This window comes from Phodopus roborovskii, unplaced genomic scaffold (genome assembly GCF_943737965.1).
Source record: "Phodopus roborovskii unplaced genomic scaffold, PHOROB, whole genome shotgun sequence".
Lineage (NCBI taxonomy): Eukaryota > Metazoa > Chordata > Mammalia > Rodentia > Cricetidae > Phodopus > Phodopus roborovskii.
Window position 1 is genome coordinate 21,754 of NW_026126575.1, and position 25,399 is coordinate 47,152.

Sequence of the window (25,399 nt, forward strand, 5' to 3'; positions counted from 1 at the left end):
GTGGCTTGTATGTCAGAAGTCAGCCCAGTGTCAGGAGGCAGAGCAGAGATGGGGACCACAAAGGCAGCATTATATTCCAAGGCAGCCAGAGAATGGTGGATATTATTTCATCCTGTCTTCCAGCTTAGAAGACTGAGCCCTAGAAGGCTGGAGCATCTTGTCCAAGGTCACTGTAAGCAGCTACCAGCACCAGGACTGGAGTTGGGATCCCTCAGCAGAGCCAGGAGCCTCAGCAGAGTGCAGAGTCCTTAGCAGAGAGAGCCAGCAGTACTTGCAGATGCAGAAGCTCAGAGGCCTGGGCTCTAAAAGCCCAGGCAGGCGTGGACTAAGCACATAGTCAGGGATGCTCAATCCCTGTGCTAGGATGTCCAGCAGAGTAACAAGAGAAATACCTAGAGGGCTGAAGGGGACCACAGTAACAGTTACTTTGATAGCAAGCTGGAAGGAAACAATCTAAAGGAGGGTCTGGACTCTGTGGATTTTCTCTTGTGTGGGTAGGGATAGGATTTACTTTAAGCAGCAGAAAGATATAACCAGATTTCAAAGTTTGGAGATATGGGTTGTAACTCAGTTGGTAGAAGGCTTGTCTAATACTAGGTTCCTTTCTCCCCATCTACATAAAACCAGATGTGGTGAATGCCTACAATTTCAGCACTAGGAGGTAGAAGCTGGAGTATCAGAAGATTTAGATCATCCTACACATCAAGTTTGAGGCCAGCATGGGCTACACGAGAACTTGTCCCCAAAACAAATGATTTTTAGGAAGTCCATTTAGCGGTCAGACAAAGTGAGCAGAAGACTCAGTGTGGAAAACTTCTCCTGTGATAGCCCATTCCTGCCTGTCATCTTTTTGTTTTGCTCATGGAAGATGCAAGCACAAAGAAGACACTAGACAGAGCCGAGAGTGTAGTGCTGGCAGGCTTGGGGAGAGAGGGAGGTCACAGAGAGTCAGTGGAAGGTGGTGATTCAGTGTCCAAGCTGGGGATGGCAAAGGTTATCCATATTGCAGGAGCAGTAAGGGGCGAATGTGAAGGGGGACAAGTGAGAGAGGGAACTGTGGTCTGGAGGGAGATGGACCCTATAATACATGGTACAGGTCCTACGCCATGACACAACAGGCATCTGTCAACCTCTATTGTAGGGCCTAACAGTTGATGGCTGTAATAAGAAATACTGCAGGTGCTGGGCAGTGGTAGCATACACCTTTAATTCTAGCACTTGGGAGGCAGAGACAGGCAGATCTCTGTGAGTTCGAGACCAGCCTGGTCTACAAGAACTAGTTCCAGGATCCAAAGCCACAGAGAAACCCTTTCTCGAAAAACCAAAAGAAACACTGCAGGCTGGAGAGATGGCTCAGTGAAGAGCATATACTGTTCTTGCAGAGGACCTGAGTTTGATTCCCAGCACCCACATCAGGCAACTCACAACTGCCTGTAACTCCAGCTCAGATGATCTGATGCCCCTCTGAACTTGTATACACACACAGAGAGAGAGACGTTGAGATTTGTAAAAATTTTAAATGGTTAAAAACTAAATACCTTTAACACACCTTTAACACTAGGCAGGCAGAGGCAGGCTGAGTTCAAGGCATACATGGTCTATAGAGTGAGTTCCAAGACAGGCTCCAAAGCTACCAAGAGCAACCCTGTCTTGAAAAACCAACTAACCAACCAACCAACCAACCAACCAACCAACCAAACAAACAAAAAACCCCAAAACAAAAGCAAAACTCTGTGTGAGTGTGTGTGTGTGTGTGTGTGTGTGTGTGTGTGTGTGTGTGTTTCTTGACATGGTTTCTCTATATAGCCCTGGCTGTCCTGGAACTAATGTATACCAGGCTGGCCTCCAAATCAAAGTGCTGGGATCTCACATCACCATGCCTGGCTTTATTTTCTGATTTTTTAAAAAGCAATTTATTTTATGTGTATAGGTGTTTTGCCTACATATATATTTGTGTGAGGGTGCCAGAACTCCTGGAACTGCAATTACAATTGTGAGCTTTCACCATGTGGGTGCTGGGAATTGAACCCAAGTCCTCTAGAAGAACAGTCAGTGATCTTAATCTCTAAGCCATCCCTCCAGTCATTCTTTACTTTTTTTTTTTTTTTTAAATGTGTAGCCCAAGCTGTCCTTGAACTCGTGATCCTCCTGCCTCTGCCTCCTTCAGCAAATCCTACCGGTGTGCACCACCACAACTGGCCAGTCCCTTGTTTTCTGTCTTAGTAAACTATTCCTGGCTTCTCTCTCATGCAGTGACTTTCAAGATTCCCAGAAGGTGTGGGTGTGGTCCTCTTGCCTCTATCTCTGGAGTGCTGGGATTACAGGTGTCCTCTGTTAGTGTTGGTGATGGAATCTAGGTGTTCACAGTACCAGGCAAACACTCCACCAGCTGAGCTACATTGTGTCTTCTTTTTCTTTGTGAGGGTGTATTTATAGGAGCATGGACACTTTACCAGTGACTACACCACTGAATAAAATGTCTTTCTCTCCCCCAGCAACCATGAACTGTCTAAAGAATCCTCAGGGAGGAGTGGGACCTTGTAGCCCCACCCATTTTCTGAGAGAGGATCTCTTATAGCCTAAGTTGACTTTGAACCCCATATGTGGCTGAGGATGACCTTGATTTGCTCCTGCTTCTGTATCCACTGGAGTGCTAGGGTTAAAGGCTAAATGTTGTACCTTTATTTTGTGTGTGTGTGTGTGTAGGGGGGGAGTGAGGGAGTCTTTTATTTAATTTTTTATTTTACATGCATTGGTGTGAGATGTCAGATCCCCTGGAACTGGAGTTAGAGATAGTTGTGAGCTGTCATATGAGTGCTGGGAACTGAAGCTGGGAATTGGTGGTGCACCTGTACACCAGGCTGGACTCAAACTCACTGATACTTGCCTGCCTCTGCCTCCCATGGATTAAAGGTAAACTACCACCGACTGGCTTTTTTTTTCTTTTTCTTTTCTTTCTTTCTTTCTTTTTTTTTTTTTTTTTGAGTTGGGGGTCTCAGTATGTAGGTTGGTCATCAAACTTGTGAGCTTCATGAGGGGTAGTTTTGCCTATGCCATCACATCCGGGTTTTGGTATTTTTAAAGTCTCTCTTCAGCTTTACTGTCAGCCTGGAAACTTTTGACTTTTCTCAAGGGCACTGTGTCTAGTGAACTATTCTGCTTTAACTATTTCTCTCCAAGTATTTATCTGTATGGTGCTCAGGACTGAACACAGGGCCTCGTGCACACCAGATAATTGCTCTACTACTAAACTACTTTTAGGCCTTGCTGGGTCAGGCAGTGACTGATGGGTGCAGAGAGACACCAGCACCCAAGACTACTTAAGTCCTTTATCATCAAAATGACACATCCCCACTACTCAGCTTTTGGTGTCTTTTCATTTCTAGTTACTGGTGGGATATTTCTGTGTACAAATCTGTCATCATGCCCAGGATAGATTGTTCTCCTTATGTCTGTCTTCAGCCTCCCCAGTGTTTATTCTGATTGATACATCTCAACCTGTATTAGAACCTCCTTTGTGAAATGACTTTCCAGTGGCTGCTCCTGCCTTTCATTTCTCTAAGATGGGAGCCATCCTATACTTTGCTGCCCAAATCATCTTAAAATTATTGGGCATGTTGAGGAGGGCTGAGAAAGTTCAGCTGCCTTTCCACAGTATAGCTTAACAATTCCCTTCTTCCAGGGACTCTACTGGCTATCTAAAGGCTCATTTGTTGTTCACTTACCTCGATTAGTGCAGTTTCCAGAAGACACTGTACTAGGTTATCATTGGCCCCATACCCCTCCTAGTCACTCAGCCAAGTTTAGTACACATCATTCTCTCCCCCTTTTCTGGCTTTTTGAGAGACAGTGTTTCTGTGTAGCCCTGGATGTCCTGGAACTCACTGTGTAGACCAGGCTGGCCTCAAACTTTAGAGTACTTGAGTTAAATGTGTGTGCCACAACCACCTGGCATTCTCTATTTTTTTTTTTTTCTTATCTTGACACAGGACCTCTCTATGTAGTCCTGGCTGGCCTAGAACTATCTAAGGACCTCAAATTCAGAGTTCTGCTTCTTGAGTGCTGGGATTAAAATTATACACCCACCTGGCCAGTATACATGTTTTTTGTCCTTATCTTTTAATCAGGTCTTCTCTGCCCAAGTATGCTAGGCAATCCCTACTCCCAAAAACAGGCTATCGGCCATGTAGTTAATTGTGTTGCTTTGTGTCCCAAGCTCAGGGAGTGTGTTCGTTTTTAACACCTTGAGCTCAAGGCCACAACTGGCAGAACCTAAGGTCTATTTTATAACACAGACTACCTCTACCCCAGCAACCCCCAAAGCAGTGCATGAAAAATCTCCAGAGACCTACCAGGCCTGCATCATGAGTATCCTGCAGGGAAGCTTCAACAAACGTTTATTGTGGATGACCCTCTCCCAGGGGGCTTCCTTCGCCTGGTTTTGAACTGACCACTTCCTCACCTTGTCTTACTGTTGTGTCTAGTGTTGCCTGTGGCTAGTAGACACTTTCTTCAGCTCCAGTGTCCAGCTGATCATCTTGGTTGCTAGTCCTTTGCCACAGCTGATCTCAATCAAGATTTTCTAATGGGTATTAAAGATGCAGTTTTCTGACTCAATGTGTATGAGAATTAGGAATCTGCATTTTAACACTCTGGATTGGTCTACATTCCTGGAAGGACTGTCCCATTTATGCAGGAATATTTCCCATGATAATTAACTAAACACTGCACACAGCTGAGGAAAATCAGAATACCCTTTTGTTTCTGGGCCCTTCACTAGACAGGTGTAACATTTTGATAGGCAACTTGCCACAGGTGCATGTTCCCCAGGTGGTCATTCTGTTGGTACCATCCCAGACCTGTCCCAAGACCCTCCCATCCCCCTGCAGCTGCGGCCCTCCTTTCCACTGTGTTTCCCCATTCATCCTAGTTCCCGCCGGCCCCTCTTAATCCTTCCCCAGGACATTTTATTGTTCTGGCTAAGAAAACCCTGTATTTTCTACCAGAGAAATGGGTAGAGGCCTCTCTCTGAAACTTAGTTGGAGACATGTCACTCCCAGGAAGAGACCCCGTCTTTGTAAACATCCCAAAGCAGGCCCAACCTGCCATTCCTTTGTTGGGGCAGAGGGAATGGAATCTTACCGATAAGCAATGGATAACAAGAACGGCCCACCCTTATCCCTCTGGCCTCCACGAACCCCATACTTAAAAGAAAGCACCAACGAAAAGAGTTTAAGATAGTAATTCCCAGCTTTTTGAAATACGAAGCATTTTTAACCAATCCATTTTTTAATTTTTAAATTCTTGACATTACAGAACTAAACTGAAATTTATTAACATTCCACTCTTACATTTCTTATCGACAAACAGAAATAAAATCCATGAGCCAAAATAACCCAAACAAAACTAAAAACAGGGAAAAGCTTATAAAACTAAATATGGATCCCAGCATTAACAGCTGAACAGAGAATGTGATTTTTCTTTTAAATTCTTAGCAGATGATAAAGTGTAGAAACTGAACACTTACAAATTATTTAAAACCTGGAATCACTGACCAGAAATTACACAGTTGGATCATGGGAAAACAGCAGAAGGGGGTTACGAGTGAACCTACACTGTTCTAGCTGCACCCCATGCCCTTCTCAGAGGAAAGCCTGGCATTGATTAGATACTGGGCCAGGCTAATGCTGGCAGCCGAGCCAGTAATAGTGACCTGCCTTCCAGAAGAGCCTTCCACTGGGTTGGCAATTTTGATCTGGGCCCCCGACATCTGGCGGATCTCATTGATGTTGGCGCCTTGGCGCCCGATTATGCAGCCGATTAAGTTATTTGGAATGGTGAGTTCATGGGTGGTTTGAGTAGATGCATCCAAACTTGCCCAATAGCCTTTCACCTCTGGAGAGCTGGAGTCAATTCCGGCGAATCCCGTCCCGCCGTGCATCATGGCAAAGTGAGACTGTTGTCTTGCCACCTGGTTCAGCTTGGCCAGATCGAGCGGAGAAATGGTGTGTTGTCCTTGAATCGAGTAGGCGTCTAGAGGTGGTCCCTCCAGGTCGTGGGTGGCGTGGGGGTAGCCGGCCGCGTCGCTGCAGCGATCTTGGCCGCCCGCGCAGATGACTGGCGAGCTGGCCGGCATGGGCTGGTACGGGATGGTCATGACTCTCCCTTGCGGAGACTGGGAGAGCGTCTCCAGCATGACCAGGCAGATCTGCTTAACACACTCGGTGACCGACTGCGGCACGCCGGCGATAGTGATGGCCCGCTCGGTCGAGTTGGGCAGCATATCCCCCGCCACCTGGACCTGGGCCCCCGTGCTCTCGCGGATCTCCTTGATCTTGCAGCCGCCCTTGCCGATCAGAGAGCCGCACTGGGTGGCAGGCACTACCAGGCGAAGGGTGACCGGGGGCCTGCTGGCCGCCGTACTGTTGGTCATGGAGCTGTTGATGTCTTCCTCCAGCTTGTCGATGATCATGGCGAAGGCCTTAAAGATGGCATTGGTGGGCCCAGTCAGCGTGATGATTCTCTCCGGGCAGTTCCCCTCCGAGATGTTGATCCGCGCGCCGCTCTCCTCGCGGATCCTCTTCACCGACTCCCCTTTCTTCCCGATGATGCTGCCTACTTCCTTTCCGTGCATCAGCAGCCGAATGGTGAGAGTCACGTTGAGTCCGCTTTCAGTCACACCGGCATCCATGGCGAGCGGCGGGCGGCGTTCGGGAGTTGGGCTCGTTACGTGGTCAAGTCCTGGGCGGCTGGCGGGGGAGGGGAGGAGTAGGCCCGAACTGCCGGCGCGAGGCGAGCGGGGGCCGCGGGAGCGGGCGGGCGCGGGAGGGAGGCCGCGGCGGCGTCGCAAGGCGAGCGGCGGCAGCGGCGGGGGCGAGCGGGACCGGGAATGGCGGACGGGCGGGTGGGCGAGGGCGCGGCGGTGGCGACTCCGGCGGCAGCCTCGGCGGTCTGGGCGGGGCGGGAAGCCCGCTTTCAACCCCGCGTACCCTCTGACCCCGGAAGTGATTGCCGCGCAGGACCCCTAGGAGGAAAAAAAGAAAAAGAGGACCGGCTTTTTTAGGTCACAAGACTGCGCCAGCGCGCGGGGTACTTGAGAAAAGTAGCCCTGTGTCTCAGCAGGAGACGAGAAAACAAACGAGTGCGAACCTGGGGATCTGGCAGGGTTTGAGAGAGGGCACGTGTTTTATTAACTCTAGCGGAACCGGCAGGGGACTGGGATAATTATTGTTTTGTGGCGGACACAGATACTACTTGCCCTGTTCGCCGAAGGGTTCGATCGCGGAGCGATACAGGCATCCGCGGAAGCCACTGCAGGCGGTAGCTGGGACACCGCGGATGTAAAACGTGCGCGCGAGGAGGCCAAGGCGCTTGCGCGGAGCTGGAGGGCGGGTGAGGCTCACGGCGACTTCCGGGGGGGAGGGGTGGTGAGGCGCGGCCAGGCGGGCGTGCACGCGCTCTGGTGGGCACGTGGGGCCCCTTCGTCCCCGGCGTCCGGGTGCCTCGCACTAACCCCCACCTTGGCCTCGGTCCGGTGGCTGCGTCCGGTGCGCAGAAAGACTTGAGACTCGCCCACCGCAGCATGCCTGCTCAGGCGGGCGGCCGCTGTGGGGGTTTGGAGACGTGTTAGGAACACAGGCTGCTAGGAGAATGGCGTCCATTTACATAATGCTTTGTTTGCATTTTGTTGCTCTGTGTCAGTAAAGCCCTCAAGCCCCACCTCCTGCCCTTGTGTTGTCTCTCCCGCGGCTGCCGCTTTAAACTTTAGAGCAGGGATGCGCATTGAAAGGCCGGCGTGGCCCCGCATGTCCGCTCTTTCTCGCGGTCTAATGAGCCACGCTCTCTACAGGCGGCCAACCCTCGGCGCGGCCGCCATCTTGGGAGGTCTTCCTCACGCCGGGAAATGACTATCGAGACGCTGGAGAGTTACGGTTTCGTTGCCTTCTCCCTGTTCCAGGGGCATAGCCAGGAGGTCGTGTGGACGTGTTTAGTACTTAAGAAGAAAGGGCTAACCTGGCGCTCCGCCGCCTCCTTTTATCCCCACATTGGGGCGGGCTGGCGCCCATGTTTCCCAACAAAATGGCGACATGTGTCACCAACGAGAAATTGGGGTGCGTCTGAAAGCTCTAGAACCTGTGTCTGATCATTCTCAATTCTTCCTCAAGTCCCTTCAGGAGGAAATGGCAAGCCACTTGGACGTTTGTTGGGAGAAGGCTACGTCCTCCACCTCTCTTGTTGGGCATGTGAATAACAAAAAATGCAGGCCTAACACTGATTTTTTTTTTTTTTTAATTGAATAACGGCCGGCAGGTGTGTGTGTGCAGCACCTAGCCAAGTACTCATACATCTAGAAACCTGTTTTTCTAGACCTTGAACAGGTTGTTGTGTTAAGTGTTTAAAGATTTTATAACTAAGAAGCCATTAGGATGCCAGAGACTCACTATTCCACTGTTTGGTGACCTGCAAGTTTGCAGTTACGTCCATTTATAGTTAAGAGGAAGTGATGGTGGTTATGGATCAATTCAAATTCCATTCTAAACATTTCACTACAGTCTTTTTTTTTTTTTTTTTTTTTTTTTTTTTTTAAATCACAGCTCCCTGACGAAGTGGGCATTTATTTCTCTCTCCTTTTTTTCCCCCAACAGAGTAAGACAAACCCAGAGATATGGAGTGACTGATTCAGGGTCACCCACTATGGCGAATGGAATCCATATCCTTCTGATTTCCTTACTGGTGAGCACCTGTTGCAGATTTTTATTTAAATCAGAGTTTATTTTTGCAGAGCTGGATATCAGACATAGGGTCTTATATTTGCCAAATTTCACATTCTCAGCCCTTGTGTTTTTCAATGCAAAGTCACTATGTAGCTCTGTTTACCCTGAACTCTGGACCCTCCTGTCTCATCCTTTTAGGTACTGGGATTTTAGGCATATGTTACCCCTGGCAGGATTAAAAAATTTAAATGTTGCAGGACATGATAACAAACACCTTTAATACTAGCACTGGGGAGTCAGAAAAAGGTGGATTTCTGAGGGTTCTGCACTCTAGAGGCAGGAGGATCTCTGAGGTCGTGAGTTCTAGGACAGCTGTGGTTTTGTCTCAAACAAACCAAAAACCAAAATTAAGTAACAAAAGGATGAAATTAAATATAATGAGTGAGTGTCCTAATTGAGAAAATGTTAGTTCTGAATTTGCCAGTTTTAAAGCTATTAGTTCAGGCTGATGGAACCCAAATCTGGTAGCTGGGAAACCAGCATAGGACCAACCCAGTATAGGAATGGACTTTGGGAGCCCATTCTACACAGAAGGATATTTCCTCAGTCTAGATGTGGCTTAACAGTTAAGAGCACCTCTTCCAGGGTACCTGTGTTCAATTCTCTGGTGGCTCACAATTATTGTTAGCTCTAGTTCTAGGGGATCTGACACCCCTCTTCTGATGACTGGAGGAACCAGGCATACAAGTGACACACAGACCTACATTCAGACAAAAATACCCATACACATAAAATAAAACTTATAAAGAGTTGAGAGATGGTGGTGCATGCCTTTTGTCCCAACACTGGAGAGGCAGGGGCAGTTGGATCTCCCGAGTTTGAAGCCAGCCTGGTATAGAGTGAATTCCAGAACAACCAGGGCTACACAGAGAAACCTTGTCTTGAAAAAAACAAAACAAACTATGTATATGTGTGTGAGTGTGTGTTGTGTGTGTGTGTAAAGACCATTGAGGCAGGAAAGATTTAAAATAGGTAGACTCAGAATGAAAAGCCAGATTTGGTTAAGTTTTTTACTTGTATATGTATTTTAGTGATGAATTAGTTGTATATCTTTATAAACATTCTAAATCATGAAGTATTTCATTTCCTTTATTTGTTCTTTTGTTTTGTTTTGTTTGTGTTTTTGACACAGGGTTTCCCTCCTGGAACTAGCTCTGTAGACCAGTCTGGCCTCAAAAAGAGATCCACCTGCCTCTGCCTCCCAAATACTGGGATCAAAGTGTACACCACTGCTACCACCACCATCACCACAAGACTAATTTCATCTTTTTTTTAAAAAAGTTATTTTGAATATTTTTATTTTATGTGAGTGTTTTTGCCTATGTGTATGTAGATGCACCCTGTCTGTGAAGAGCCTGATGAGGCCAGAAGAGGAAGTTGATTCCCCAGATCTGTGTCCTACCTCTGAAACTCACTAGCTGTTTGGGCTTAAGTGCTCCCATCTATAAAACAAAAGGCCAACTAATTTCCATGCTCTTTTCTGATTTTGTCCTGGTGTAGTGCTGTTTGATGACCTTGCTTGTTTAACCTTTTGGGGAAGGGGGAATTTCTAGCTCGCACTGAGCAAATTCTTTATTCCCTTTAGACCCACATTCCATGTTTTGAGGAGCCACCTATGAAGCTACTGAGATAATGGAACAATGGAGTGGATAATCCCCTATATCTCATCCATGATTCTCAAATTCAAGTGAAATGACCACAGGTTGGTTAAGGGGCTTAATGAGTCTGGGAGGGTGACTCGGCCTAAACTTTGTAAGTTGACCCACCGGATTTATGCTCCATTCAAAAGGTTAGACAGCTTGTTAAGACTTGAGGTAAGTCTCTTGGCTTCTAGTTGGAGATTGTTGCTTTGTGTGTGCAGTTTTTTTGAGACAGGGTTTCTGTGTGTAACAGCCCTGGCTGACTATCCTGGAACTCACTCTGTAGACCATGCTGGCCTCAAACTCAAAGAAATCTGTCTGACTCTGCCTCCCAAGTGCTGGACAAAGGTGTGCACCACCACACCTGGCTTTGTACTCTCTCTATTTTTTTTTAAAAAATGTGCATTGGTGTTTTGCCATGGGTGTTGGGTTCCTTGGAGCTGGAATTACAGACAGTTGTGAGTTACTATGTGGATGCTGGGAATTGATCTAGGGTCCTCTGGAAGAGCAGTCAGTGGTCTTAACCACTGAACCATCTTTCCAGTCCTTATTGTTTTGAGGTAAGTTCTCACCATGTATTTCAGTTTGGTTCAACTTTGTAATTTTCCTACCTTACACTCTTAAGTGCTGAATCACACCAAACTGGCTTCTTATTTATTTCTTATTTATTTTTGAGACAGGGACAGAGTCTTGATATATAGCCCCGGCTGGCCTGGAACTTGTTATGAAGACCAGGCTGGCCTTGAACCCTCAGATATCTTCTTACCTTTGCCTCTAGAATGCTGGTATTAAGAGCTTGTGCTAATACATCACACTTTTATCTTTTTAAACACATATTTATAGCAGGGCGGTGATGGTACATGCCTTTAACCCTAGCACTCTCTAGGTAGAGACAGGTGGATCTCTTGAGTTTGAGGCCAGCCTGACCTACAGAGTGAGTCCCAGGTCAGCCAAGGCTACACAGGGAAACCCTGTCTCAAACCCTCCCCTACACCAAAAGTAATTTATGCCAAAAATAATTTGTGTGTGTGCGCGCGCGCGCGCGTGTGCGCTCACATTTGTTCCAATGCCGATAGAGGCCAAAACAGAGTATCGGATCTTCTGGATTTGGAGGTAATAGGCTTTTATGAGCCTTTCAGAGTGGGTGCTGGGATCTAAGCTCTGGTCCTCTGATAGAGCAAAAGTGTTTTTAACCATGGAGTAATTTATCTATCCTGTATTTTACATTAAAAAACAAAAAAACAAAACAAACATAAAACCCGACAAAATACATCCTTGCCCATACACAATTAAAATAAAATTACTCCTAAAAAGACCTTTTTTTTTAGTTTGTACACAAGAGTATAGTATTTACAGAGGCCAGAATAAGTTACTGGATCCCCAGAAACTAAAGTTACAGGCAGTTATGTACTGACTGATACAGGAGCTGGGCTTGAACTCAAGTACTCTGGAAGAATAATGTATATTATTAACCATCAAGCCATCTCTGTAGTCCCTAAAATCTTTCAAAAATTTTATTATTTTTGTGTGTGCATGAATGCCTGCTTGTTGAATGCACACTGCACATGTGCGGTGCTTGCTGAATCCAGAAGAAGGTGTTGGGTCTTCTGGGACTGTAGTTATGAGAGGCTGTGTGATCTGTATATTGTGGGTGCTGGGAACTGAACTCAGGTACTCTGTAAGAGCAGAAAGTGTTCTTAATCCCTGAGCCATTTCTCTAGCTTCCTTTTTGTATTTTTCAGACAGGGTCTTACACTGTGTATATCAGGCTGCTCTTGAATTCACTGATCTGCTTACTTCTTCTGCCTGTGGAGTGCTGGAATTAAAGATGTATGCTACCACATCTGGCTAAGAAATAAAATAAAAATTATTAAGGTCTGAAGAGATGCCTCAGCAGTTAATCATGCCTACTGATTACTCTATCACTCATGGGTGTCTTACAACTGCCTGTAATTCCACCTTTAGGGGATCTGATACTCATTTCTGGCCTCCTCAGGCAACTGGTATTTGTACATACATATAACATGAATAAAATGATTATAGTAGGGCCAGGTCATGTAGCTCAGAGGTGGAGTCCTTGCCTGACATGCATGACCCTGGGTTTGATCCTTTCAACTCCCCATCCAACCCCCAAATAAAGAAAATGTAAACTGAGAAAGTATAGCTTAGAAATGAGTCCTATCTATTTTGCAGATTGTAGTAGTTTATCCTGGTAACCCTGTTTTCTCTTAGGACATCATTTACTGATTCCCTGATAGACACAAGAAAGATGTTATTATCATCCAGAAGTTAGCAGGAAATATAGAAACATTCTAGGCCTAAGTTCTCCCTATTGGATAAAATGATGCACACAGATACCCAAATAGTAAGGCATATGGATGGTGTATGTGTGAACTTAAAGGGAAAGATGTGGACACAATATGGGTACAAAAGATAGAAAATAAGGAAGGGAAGGGAAGGAAAATGCTCAAAGAATAAGGCAGAAAGAAGAAAACATGATGTCCATGTATTTCTATTATATATACATATATACATTATATATACATATATACATATACATACATACATACACACACACACATACAATTAACCACTGAGCCATCTCTGTAGTCCCTAAAAAACTTTAAAATTTTATTATATTTTGTGTGTGTATATGTATGCCTGCTTGTCTGTTGTATACATACCACATGTGTACAGTGCCTACAGAAGCCAGAAGGTGTTGATTTTCTTTTATAATAGTGTATTTTAATGCTATTCTAAATTTAGTTGGTTTATCGGGGAAAATATATTACAAAAATCACGGAAGGGGTTGATGGTGAATGCCTTTAATCCCAACACTCAGGAGGCAGAGACAGGAGGATTTCTGTGAGTTGGAAGCCAGCCTGTTATGAATTATAATGTAAATATCTGAGCTTTCTGGTCTACAGAGCAAGTTCCAGGACACAGGCTCCAAAGCAATACAGAGAAACTGTTTCGAAAAACCAAAAAAAAAAAAAAAAAAAAAAAAGCAGTAGCAGAGGGTGAAGTAGGAATGCAGAGAAGGTCTTTTAATTTAGCTTTGGAATGAGTCTGAGAAGGATAAGGATGCCATTTGGAGTCCCAAAGGTAAAGTGGATAGTAGGAAGGAGATTCTGGTTAGAGAGAGCACAAAAGGTGTAGAGAGCATAGTCATTCTAAAGCCAGCCGTTTCAGTAAGGAATGGAGGGTGTTTGTCTTACCTAATTTTCTTCTTCTTTTTTTTTTTTTTTTTTTTTTTTTTGAGGGGGGTAGTATAAAGTTTCTCTTTTTTAATAACCCTGGCTGTCCTGGAACTCATTCTGTAGGGCAGCTGACCTTGAATTCACAGAGACCCACCTGTCTCTGCCTCCCTAATGCTAGGATTAGGTGTGCTCCACTACTGCCCATCTGTGTTACTTAATTTTTTTTTTTTTTTTAAGATTTATTTATTATGTATACAGTGTTCTGCCTGAATGCATGCCTGCATGCCAGAAGAGGGCACCAGATCTCATTATAGGTGTTTGTGAGCAACCATGTGGTTGTTGGAAATTGAACTCAGGATCTCTGGAAGAATAGCCAGTTCTTTTAATCTTTGAGCCATCTCTTCAGCCTGTGTTACATAATTTTAAAAAAAAATTTTTCGAGGCAGGGATTCTCTTGTGTAACATTGTAGACCAGGCTGGCCTTGGACTCACAGAGATCTGCTGCTTACCTCTGTCTCCTGAGTGCTGCGATTAAAGGTGGGAGCCACCACTGCCTGGACCGTATTACCTAATTCTTAATTATTTTTGTGCTGTTTCAGAAGCATGGCTTATTTATTTACTTGGAACCAGGCATGGCCAATCTTATTAATTTATGTACTTATTTATTTGAAGCCAGGGTCTTCAGCCCCAAGCTGGCTTCAAACTGTGTAATGAAGGATTATCTTGAACTCCTGATTCTTCTTTACTTCCTGAGTGCTAGGATTACATGCATATACCACCACACTCAATTTATGTGTTTCTGGGATGCAATTCAGGGCTTTGTGCATTCCAGTAAGCACTTTAATCGCTGAGCCATATCCCTAGCCCTGGGTTATTGGCACTTGAACTACCCTTGCCAGAATGCAGAAAGAGAAATTGTTTATTAAGAAGACAAAAACATCTGAAAAAAAAATTTTTTTTTTGAAGCAGGGTTTCTCTATCTCTGAAAGACCTTGAGCTCACAGAGATCTACCTGCCTTTGTTTCTAGAGTGCTGGAATTGAAGATGTGTGCTACTATGCTGGGCTTGCTTTATGAATTTTGAGATATGGTCTCACTATGTAGTGCAGGCTCACCTCACTATGTGGTTCAGATTGGAATCATTGTGTTGTACTATAGCAGGCTTTCTTGAACCACTAGCCCCTAATGATGACATAGAGACTTATTACTAGTTGTGAATGTTTGGCCTTATTTTATGCTTGTCCTACTACTTCTTATTAATTTAACCCGTTTTTCTTCTTCTTTTTTTTTTTTTTTTTTTTTTAAGGTTTTCTTTAAATTTTTTTTTTATGTGCATTGACATTCTTGCTTTCTTATATGTCGGTGCAAGGGTGTCAGGCAGTTGGTGAGCTGCCATGTGGGTGCTGGGAATTGAATCCTGGTTCTCTGGAAGAGTACCTGGTGTGGTGCTCTTAATCACTGAGCCATCTCTCTAGTCCCCTCTTCATCTATGTTTTGCCTGGGGACTTTTTCCTTTCTTTCATTCTGTGTGTCCTACTTTCCTACCTTTTCTGTGTTTGGCTGCTCCCTGGTTGGCTGGCTAACTGGATGTTGGCTGGTTCTCCTTTTCTCTCTATCTGCCAGCCCTGCCTCTTCCTCCTCTGCCTAACTATTGGCTGTTCAGCTCTTTATTAGACCAATTAGGTGTTTTAGGTAGGCAAGGTGAAACAGCAGCACATCTTTACCTAGTTAAAAAAATGCAGTATAAACAAAAGTAACACATCTTTACATAATTAAACAAAATGCAGCATAAAAAATGAAACATGTCTTTACATAGTTAAACAATTATTCTGCAACACAAACAAATATATCTTAGTTAAACAAATATTCTATTCCACAACATTGTGTAGACTGGTCTTACTATGTAGTGTATGCTGGACTCGAACATGGTACATACGTAGCCTATACTAATCTTGAATTCTTAGTCCTTCTACGTTAGTCTTTGAATGCTGGGATGTATGTGTTCTCCACCATGTCTGGTTGTTGGTTTGTGTTTTTGTTTGTTTTCTAAGTCAGTGAGTCATTGCCTTCATGTAAGGATGTATACCACATGTATCCAGTGCTAAAGGTAGACAGAAGAGGGATTGTCTTCCAGAACTGGAATTACAGAAGGTTGTGAAGTACCATATGGGTTTGAACCAAGAGTCCTTTGCAAAAGCAGGTGTTGTTAGTCACTATATCATTTGTCAGGTTTTGTTTTGAAGGAAGATGTATGTGTAAACTTAGGGGTTTATATAGTTAGTGAGGACATTTGAGTTAGAAAGGAGGGAAAAGAATTCAAGAGAAATTGCTACTTTATTCAGAACAACAAAAATGTGTTTCACTAGGTCATTTCTTTGATCACACCTACTGACAAACAAGTGAGATGCTGTCAGAGACTTTTATTTTCGGAGATAGTTACTTCAACCAGACAACATTATTGATTGTTAAGATGTGTTGTCTCCTGGGCTAGAGAGATGGTTCACTAGTTAAGGGCACTGACTATTTACTTAGAGGACCTGGATTGACATCCCAGCAGCCACATTACAGCTAATGGTCTCTAATTCCAGTTATAGGAGCTCTGAAGCCCTCTTCGGCTTCCACTGGCATTGCATAAGTGTGGTGTGGACATACATATAGGCAAAACACTCATCTATGTAAAAATTAAAATAAATGTAAGAAGAATTTCATAGACTATATCAGCAGTAAAAGGGATGTCTCCTGCCTGGCAGTGGTGGTACACACTTTTAATCCCAGCGCTAGGGAGGCAGAGGCAGGCAGATTTCTGTGAGTTCAAGGCCTGTCTGGTTGATAGAGTCCCACGACGACAGCCAGGGCTGTTACACAGAGAAATCCTGTCTTAACCAGAAACCAACCCCCACCCCCAAATCCTATTATTAGGGCTGAGGAGACAGCTCAGTAAGCAGAGGCCTGAGATTTGGAGCCCTAGGACCACATAAACTCAAGAGGAAGTGGTTTTGGTGGCTTTTGTATAATCCAAGGGCAAGGGAGGTAGAGATGGGATACCTGGGGCAAGCTGGCTAGATAGACTAGCTGAATTGGTGACAACAAGAAATCCTGTTCAATAAATAATGAGTGAGGAAATAATAATAATGATAATAATAATTATTATTATTTTGAGACATGATATAAGTATGTAGCCCTGACTAGCTTCAAACTGGCTATGTAGACCAGGCTGGCCTCAAACTCAGTGATTTGTGTACCTCTGTCTCTTGAGTGCTGGGATTAAAGGTATTTACCACTATGCCTGTTGAAGAAGATGCTTGATGTCACCCTCTGGCCTCCACATTCAAGAGCACTTGCACATTTAAGTACACATACTCCTGTTATTAGGTGTAAGTTCCCTGGATTCTGTCTCCAGTGTGGAAAAAATAAACCCCATTTCAGTGTGCCTGCTATTGGTCTGACCTTCTTGTTTATCTGTCCTTCCTTCCTTCCTTCCTTCCTTCCTTCCTTCCTCCCTTCCTCCTTCCTTCACTTATTTATTTATTTATTTATTTAAAGAAAGGTCTCTCTACATAGGCCTGGCTGTGGTGGAACTCACTCTATAGACCAGCTGGCCTTGAACTCAGAGAGATCCACCTGTCCCTGCCTCCTAAGTGTTGGGATTAAAGGTGTGCACTACCACATTCGGCCACTTTCTTTTTCTTTTGGATTCAGGGTCTTACTCTATTGTTTAGTTGGGTTGCAAATTGTTGAGTGTAAAGTGATTTTCCTGTCTCAGCCTTGAATGTAACTAGAGGACAGCTGTGTGCAAGCATCTTGGTCACCTTCTGACACTGCTGCCTCCTCCATCTTGGCCTCTCCTTAGCACTAGTCATTCTTGTCTAGTAGTCATAGACACTCACTTACTTACTTGCTGTTGTAGTCTTGAGTTGGTCTTTATGCCTGTCAAATAGAGATAATGGCAAATGAGACCCCTCTTGTGAAGATTAAATGATGACTATATCAGAATTTTTTGTTTTTTTGAGACAGGGTTTCTCTGTATTGCTTTGGAGCCTGTCCTGGAACTAGCTCTGTAGACCAGGCTGGCCTCCAACTCACAGAGATCCTCCAGACTCTACCTACCGAATGCTGGGATTAAAGTCTTGTACCACCAACACCCTGCGAATATATCAGTCTTGAGAACAGGATAATAAAAAGAGGGTGGGAGTAGAAATTATGTTAGTTTTAGGAAATATATATCTCTGCTTTGTATTGGAAAATTATTAAGTATAAGTGTTTTACTTACGAGAATAATGAAAGGCTTTTATCATGTCAGTGTTATAATAAAAGGTTTTGTTTTGAGACCGACTGTCTCTCATACAGTCTAGGTTGGTATTGACCTTGCTAGGTGGTTAAAGATGACTATGAACTCCTGTTCCTTCTGCATCAACCTTCCAAGAGGTACCACCATGCCCAACTTACTGTTTTGTTTTAAAACTTTTTAACATTTATTTTGCATGTGTATGCATATAAATGTATCATATTTCATATGGCACCACAATTATGTCCATCCATCATGTGGGTCCTGGGGATCAAATGCAGGTTATTGGCCTTGGCAGCAAGTGCCTTTATCTGCTGAGCTATTTCAGTGGCCTTATGTTTTTCAAAACAGGGTGTTGTATAACCTGGGCTGCTTTGAAGTCTCCCATCTTTTTGCTTTAGCTTCCTGAATGATAGGATTATGTGTGCCTCAACATGCCAGCCTGGCTAACAATAATAAAGATTTTATTTAAATTAAAAAAAAAAAAGATTTTAGTATACTGCTTTTTATGGAGTAGAGATTTCTCTCCCCCCTCCCCCCGTGTGTGTGTGTGTGTGTGTGTGTGTGTGTGTGTGTGTGTGTGTGTGTGTGTACATACCCATGAGATGGAGTGGAAGGGTTGGTTATATGTGCATGTGTAGTGTGTATGATGTTTGTATTGCATATGTGTTTACAGGCCAGAAAAGAGCTTTGAGTTTCCTCCTTTTATCATTTTCTGCCTTATTTCTTTGAGACAAGGTGTCTTCCTGAACCTGGAGTTCATTTTGGCTAGGATGGCAGCCAGGTAGCATGTGATCTTCCTTCCTGTCTTTTTTCCTGCAAATTACTGAGTTCTATAGGGACTGGGATCTGAGCTCAGGTCCTCATGCATGCACAGTAGCTCTGAAGCACTGAACCATTTCCCCAGCTCCTGGAGTAGAGATTTGCTCTGTGCAAGCAATCCCTGTATTGTTTCTTTCTTTTTGGGGGAGGGGGATTCACACAGGGTTTTTCTGTGTAACCCTGGCTGTCCTAGAACTCACTCTGTATACCAGGCTGGCTTTAAACTCACAGAGATCTACCTGCCTCTGCCTCCAGGGTGCTGGCACTAAAGGCCCTTCTATTGTACATGAAGGAATGGAGTACTAGAAACAAATCCCAAATACCTAGGTAGGTGTCCTGGTTAGTTTTATTTTCATTTTGACACAACTAGAATCATCTGGGATGAGGGTAACTCAGTTGAAGAATTGCCTCAATCAGGTTGGCCTGTGTTTGTGAGAGTGTCTGTAAGAGTGTGTCTTGATTGATGGGAGGGGGCAGCACTATACCTAGACCTGAGCTGTATAAGAAAAGTAGCTGAGTATGAGCAAATGCATAAGCAAGCACATTCCTGTATAGTTTCTTCTTTAGCTCCTGCTTGAGTTCTTGCCCTGATTCTCCTCAATGATGGACTGTGATCTGAAATAGAAGCTAAACTTTTCTTTTTCTTCCTAATGCTTTTGGCCAGAGTGTTTGGTCACTGTTACGAGTAATGTTTTTCCTGCTGGTCTTGTCCCACCACCATGCCAGCCCCAAATAACACACAGAGACTCTGTATTTGATATAATGCTGTTGGCCAGTTACTAATTTCTTATTGGCTAGCTCTGTCTTAACTATTAACCCATTTCTATAAATCTAAGTATTTCCACATGGTCTCATCTTACCAGAGAGAGGGGCTGGCATTCTGCTCTCTCCGTCTTCCATCTTGGATCTCCTCCCTACTACTCCTGGAATCATCCTTGTCTCCTAGTCCCGCCTATCTTCCGTATGAGAAACATATTTACAGAACGACATCTTTTCTGTCTAAATGAAAAGAAGGGTTTTAACCTTAACATAGCAAAATATGTAACAAAACAATTATCAAATAAGAACCATAGTTAACAATATTTAGTCCATTAACATTTAGCAAGATTCAAAGAAAATATTTCATCATCTATCCTATCTTTGTGAGTCTAAAGTCCTATATGTAACTTATCTTCAATCCTAACTAAGGAAAACTATAACCATAACTATCTGTCTTCAACTCCTTCAAAGACCACAGAAGGATAATATATAAAATCTAGAAATGACAGAGACAACTGACTATCTGGTCAGTCACCCAAAGTTCTTCTGTAATGTTCCCTCTTCAGCCTATAGGCCATAGTGTGTCTGGCAGACTCCTCAGTAAAGGAGGAAACTTTAAACTGTCCACCTGTATTGGCAGTTTGTCAGTCATTTTTCTCCGTGTCCTGCAGGCTGTCTTGCAGACTCTTCCTTGAAGCAGGAACCCTATAGCAATGTCCATCATGTATCAGCAGTCATGCTTCTGGTGTCCTGCATGTCTTGTTTATACAGCATGAAGTCAAACAGTTCGGATAAAAGCAGTATCTTGTCCAAATGGCTAGTCTTGCCATATTGGAGGCAAACTCCATGGTTCTTTAATGTCCATCCTTCTTTCTGACACAGGTGGTGTTGCCAGGAGCAGTTACGTTTCACTGTCAAGAAAACCCTAAACCATTTTAAATGCCATATTCTGTAGGTCTCTGAACAGTTTGAAGAATGCCTATTCATCTCAAATACATCTCTATATATCTAGAAATCCTAACTCACCTAACTATAAGTTTTGACTAGGTAACTATCTATAATCTGCACTAAGTTATACATTACATTTCTAAGTGAGCTATATAAACACAATACCTAAACAAGAGGAGAAATATAATTAATCACAAAATTGACCTTAAATTGTATCAATAAATGAAAATCCATTCCAAAACAAAGTTTTCATATCTATACCATAATCCCCTTTTTATCTTTAAAAAGAGATTGGTTGTGGTCATTAGCCATTTATAACCAAAACCAACCCCATTTAAATGAAAACAAACATTTATAAACAATATTTGGGAATTTGGGCATTGTTCTTTCCAAACTGCTTCCTGCTGGTAGGGGGCGCTGTCATGGAGATCCTAAGAAGATGCAGAAATCCTGGCTGTAGTGGTCTTCAAGGCTGCATTGTCCCATGGACATTGCTTCAGAGGGGGTCTTCTTGATCAAACCATGTTAGTCTGGAAGGAATCCACAGCTTTTTTTTCCCTGTGGAAATAAAAATAGAAATCCTTTTCCCAAGTAACTTATCCTTAGACTTAAATTTTGAAGTCAAAGCATTTTCAAAATATATAAATTGAATTGATTCAGCAGCATTTGTTTTAACAGTTGTTGTTTCCTCAGCAATCAAATGATGCAACGACAATATAATGCCGTACAGTATGTAGATTTTCTTCATCTTTATGTGGCTTTTTTTTATTACTCTGTTTATTTTACTTTTTATTTTTTTGAGACAGGGTTTGTCTGTGTAACTCTTATCTGTCCTGGAATTTACTCTGCATACCAGGTTAACTTTGAAATCACAGAGATCTGCTTGCCTCTGTCTCCCGAGTGCTGGGATTAAAGACGTGTGCCACCACACCCAGTTCCTCTTTGTCTTTTTAAAACCATTTTATTCTTTTTGTTTTTTTCAAAGCCTACATATATTTTAAAACACATTGTAAACCTTTAGAGGTTTTTATTAATGTGAATCTGTCTTTACTGTAAATCTTTATCTTTTTGTGGCCACAAGTCTTTTATCTGGTAAACAACAACATTGCTAAAATGAAAGTCATAGTTGTTCTGCTGTGGCCTATCAAAGATGGCGGCGGGTACTTTTACTGCTAGGACTGAGAGCTGTGCTCACTGCCTTGGTCTATGCTGTCATCCAGCAGCATGCTACCGGCTTGGAGATGTGGTCACTGCCATTGCCAGCTCTTGTACACACCAATGAATTGTTACCAGAGCTCTTTATAAGCCTTGCGGTTTTTTGCCGCTTATGCTAAGTCAGGAAACCTCCCTTAAAGGAGTAGCGCAAGTCTCTGTTTTTCGCTAACAAAACAGAGTCCAACTGAGAAAAATGCTGCTACCAAGAAGTCTTGCTTGTCTCTGTTCTTTTGTTTCTAAAATCCTTTTTAAGCTTTTCTTAAGTTTTATGTGGAAGTTCTTTGGTCCACATTGCGGCGCCATATGTTTTAAGTAGGTTTTTCCCTGCTGACCTGGGGCCAGAGCAGGTCACAGCAACAGAAGATCAAACTATTCCTTTAGTGAAGGTGTGATCAGCTAACAGAGGTAATGCTAGCTGCTGTCACAGCAAGGCTGTGCTGAATACTTTATGGTATAGTTTCTTTTTTTTGAACACATAGCCACTTGCTGTTGGTACTTGGAGAGGCAGAGTAGTTGAAGACTTGGGAACATAGGTTCTGGAAGCAGGCCTCTTCTGCAGACGCTTTAACTTTAGCAGTAACTGTGACCTTGATCTGTTATGTAGAATGATGGTAATAGTACCTCCCTCTAAAGGTTGTGGCACACAAATTGCCTGGCCAGGTACAGTGGTTGGCATAGTATTAAGCAAATAGGCTGTATTTCTCAAATGTCTGTCATAATTACAGTGTAATTCTCATAGACAAAGAAATATAGCCCAGAAAAAAATGAATTAATTTGCATATGTTACACAGCCTGTAAAAGATAGACCTAAGTTAGTCTTAGGCAGTTGAACCTCAGAGCTTTTGCTGCTAACCATTCTGCTGCATCACTTTTGATGGTGAGAGACCCTGGACCAGAGATGTGTCTTGCTGATCTTGAAGTGAGTTTTAGTGTTTTGAGTGTGCTTGGGTTCTATCCTCCTGCCCTTCCTTTGTTATTTTTTTTCTTACTAATACAGTATTTATTTGTCTTCTCTCTGTCAAACCCTGAGCCAAACACTTTCCCCAGACTTCCTGGGGAGGTACAGGAAAAGGAACATACAGGGCAGACGGGACATGAAAGAACTATGGGAGGTGGAAGTGGAGACAGCTGCTTCACATGGCGAAGAGGATCAGAAAGGCCACCATCAGGCAGAAGAGCCCCATGGCTTCTGAGAGGGCAAAGCCCATAATCGCATAGGAGAAGAGCTGCTGCTTCAGAGAAGGGTTCCTGGCATAACCAATGATGAGGCTCTCAAAAACAGTTCCAATGCCAGCCCCAGAGCCAGCCACTCCAACTGTAGCAGTCCCAGCCCCAATGAACTTGGAGGCTATGTCAATGTCCCTAGAAATGATGCTGGTTTGGAAGCTGCAGCTAGGGATGAGTGAGGTCAGAGGACAAGGGGCTGCCAAGCTCCTGAAGCCCTCATCTATCCAAGTCTGGTTGGTTCAGCTCCACTGCAGACGGGACGACTCAGCAGCTGAGAGGTGCTCCTGATCAAGGAGTGGGTGGAGATAAACTTGGAGCAGGCATACATTTTCAGGGGTGAGGGGCCAAGGCAGGAGAGCTGCTCCCAGGGTAGAGAAGACAGAGAGGGCTCCTTTGTGATTTTTAATCATGTTATTGCCTGTGCCTCTGTTCTTCCCTAGATGCAGAGAAATGAAAGAATGCTTCGTTGCTGAAGGGTTGGGTGTTCCATGGACCAGAAATAGGAGCTAAATAAAGATGTATGCTTTAGTGTCTGATGTTCTTTGGAGTAGAAGTAAGATCTTGTCTCTCGTAATGTTTGCCATTGTTGTTGTTGTTTTGATTTATGTGTCTGTAAGGGACATGTGTGTGGGTGTATGTGGAGACCAGGAGAAGGTATTGGGTCTTTCTAGAGATGGAGTTATAGGCTCAGCTGGTTAAAGTCACCATTTTTCTTTTCCTGAAAAATGGGAAGATTTTAGCCACCAGGAATAAGTGCTTATGACTCTGCTTGACTGCCCTAATTTATACTTAGGACTTTATATTTTTTTTTTAGCCTTCATGCCCTCATGTATTAAGCAAAGTGTGGGTCTAGAGGGTCTCGAAGTCTTTTTGAATTCTGACTGGCCATAAAAAGGAGAGTAGCACTGCTCAGCACCTGAATTTGGAGTGAGTAAGGCTCTTGTAAAGCCAAAGATGGCCTGTCTCGATGCACAGAAGATGCCAACTTTCAGGGTAAGGGATGAATACTCCATGAACACAGTAGCTCTGGCTCTTTTTTGAGGCCATTTGCCTTGAGAACTCAGCCTCTGGTCAGCAACAGCCAGGGACATTTTCGTTGAGGCTTGGATAAGGTTAGTTAAAGCAAGCTAACCCTGCCCCCACCTTTCCTTTCCTTGTCTTTTCAAAATGTTGGCTTTGTACCTTTTCATGTGTGAGTGCTGTTTTAAGTACTTAACTAGTATCCTATAACTTATCTTCATAGTAATCTTATGAGAGTAGTGACTGCTAACCAAATTTGCAGATAACAAAGTTGAGGAAAACAGTTTAGTAATGTGTTCACATTTGCTCAGATTGTAGTGTCAGGTCTGTGCCTCTAGTTACTGGGTTATATTGCCTGGGGATCTGAAGAAACAAGCAGAAGAGAGAGTCTTTAGTGTTGCCAGTGACTTTTTAGTTCACGATGATTATAGTTTAGAGCTTAGAAAAACCTTTGAAATGTTTCACGTAGTCTCTTGTCCCTGATGGGCTGTCTGCTGCAGGCATGCTTTCTACCTTCCTCTGACATACACCCACCCCCATTTTCCAGCACTGATAGGGAAGGGCATCACTTTACTGCTTCTCCTAAGTTTTATTATTTATTTATTTATTGATTGATTGATTTAAGTTTGGCTTTTCAAGACAGGGCTTCTCTGTGACTTTGGAGGCTGTCCTAGAACTAGCTCTTATAGACCAGGCTGATCTAGAACTCACAGAGATCCACCTACCTCTGCCTCCTGAATGCTGGGAATAAAGGCATGTGCCACCGAACCCCAGCTCTCTTAATTTTTGTTTTTGAGATGGTTTTGCTATGTAGCTCAGGCTGGACTGAAATTGTTAATCTTCCTGCCTCTGCTTCCATAATCCTAGGAATATAGGCATGTTTCACCATATCTGACTTCCTGATAATATTGTTGAATATTTCTCATTAACAAAACATTATTTCTCTCTTTTTCTTTTTTTGAGACCTGGTTGGTCCTGCTGCCCAGCCTTTATGGTCTTGTCTCAGCCTCCTGAGTACATGGGGTCACCATGATGCCAGGATTAATTTTTGTTTTGAGTTGAAATTTAATTGAGACATCTTAGGAAATTTAGGCTAACCCAACAGGATTAGTCCATCTTCCACAGGCAGCTTTAGCTTGCTTGTTGCTAGGCACATTTGTAGTTTCTCTGTAACCTTTGTTTTTTGTTTTGTTTTGTTTTCACTTAGGTCACTTTTACTTTGCAGATGCAGCCCAGCAGATGTTTATCAGTTTTTGTCATTATTTACTCCGAGATGCAAAGCCTTTTTTACCTTTGAGAATGAGTTGGGAATGTGTGCAGTCCTTCCTAGCTTGGAGAATGGATGGAGGTGAAGCCTTCAGTTTCACAGAAGCTGGGGAATTGTATTGAAGGTTCTCCTGTGAATCTGGAGAAAATCACAAAATGACTGGAAGTTATTTGAGCTCTTGGCAAGCTGCATGTACTTCACTAGGCCACTAGGTGTTGAGCAACTCATAGACCTGGGCTGCAG

The 25,399-nt window shown here is 43.6% G+C and overlaps 1 protein-coding gene and 1 pseudogene across 1 annotated transcript; both read right to left on the reverse strand.

The window, feature by feature from the left end:
* Positions 1–5,268: 5,268 nt before the first annotated feature.
* Pcbp1 (poly(rC) binding protein 1) lies at positions 5,269–6,884 on the reverse strand. The gene has a single exon (XM_051203286.1). It carries the CDS (start codon positions 6,689–6,691, stop codon positions 5,621–5,623), a length of 1,071 nt encoding a protein of 356 aa, XP_051059243.1. The 5' UTR covers positions 6,692–6,884; the 3' UTR covers positions 5,269–5,620.
* A 15,740-nt stretch (positions 6,885–22,624) lies between these two features.
* LOC127235941 (ATP synthase F(0) complex subunit C2, mitochondrial-like) lies at positions 22,625–23,212 on the reverse strand (annotated as a pseudogene).
* Between the last annotated feature and the right edge of the window lie 2,187 nt (positions 23,213–25,399).

Coding starts and splice junctions, on each gene's coding strand:
- Pcbp1 (XM_051203286.1), bottom strand. CDS start 6,691: ATGGATGCCGGTGTGACTGAAAGCGGACTCAACGTGACTCTCACCATT.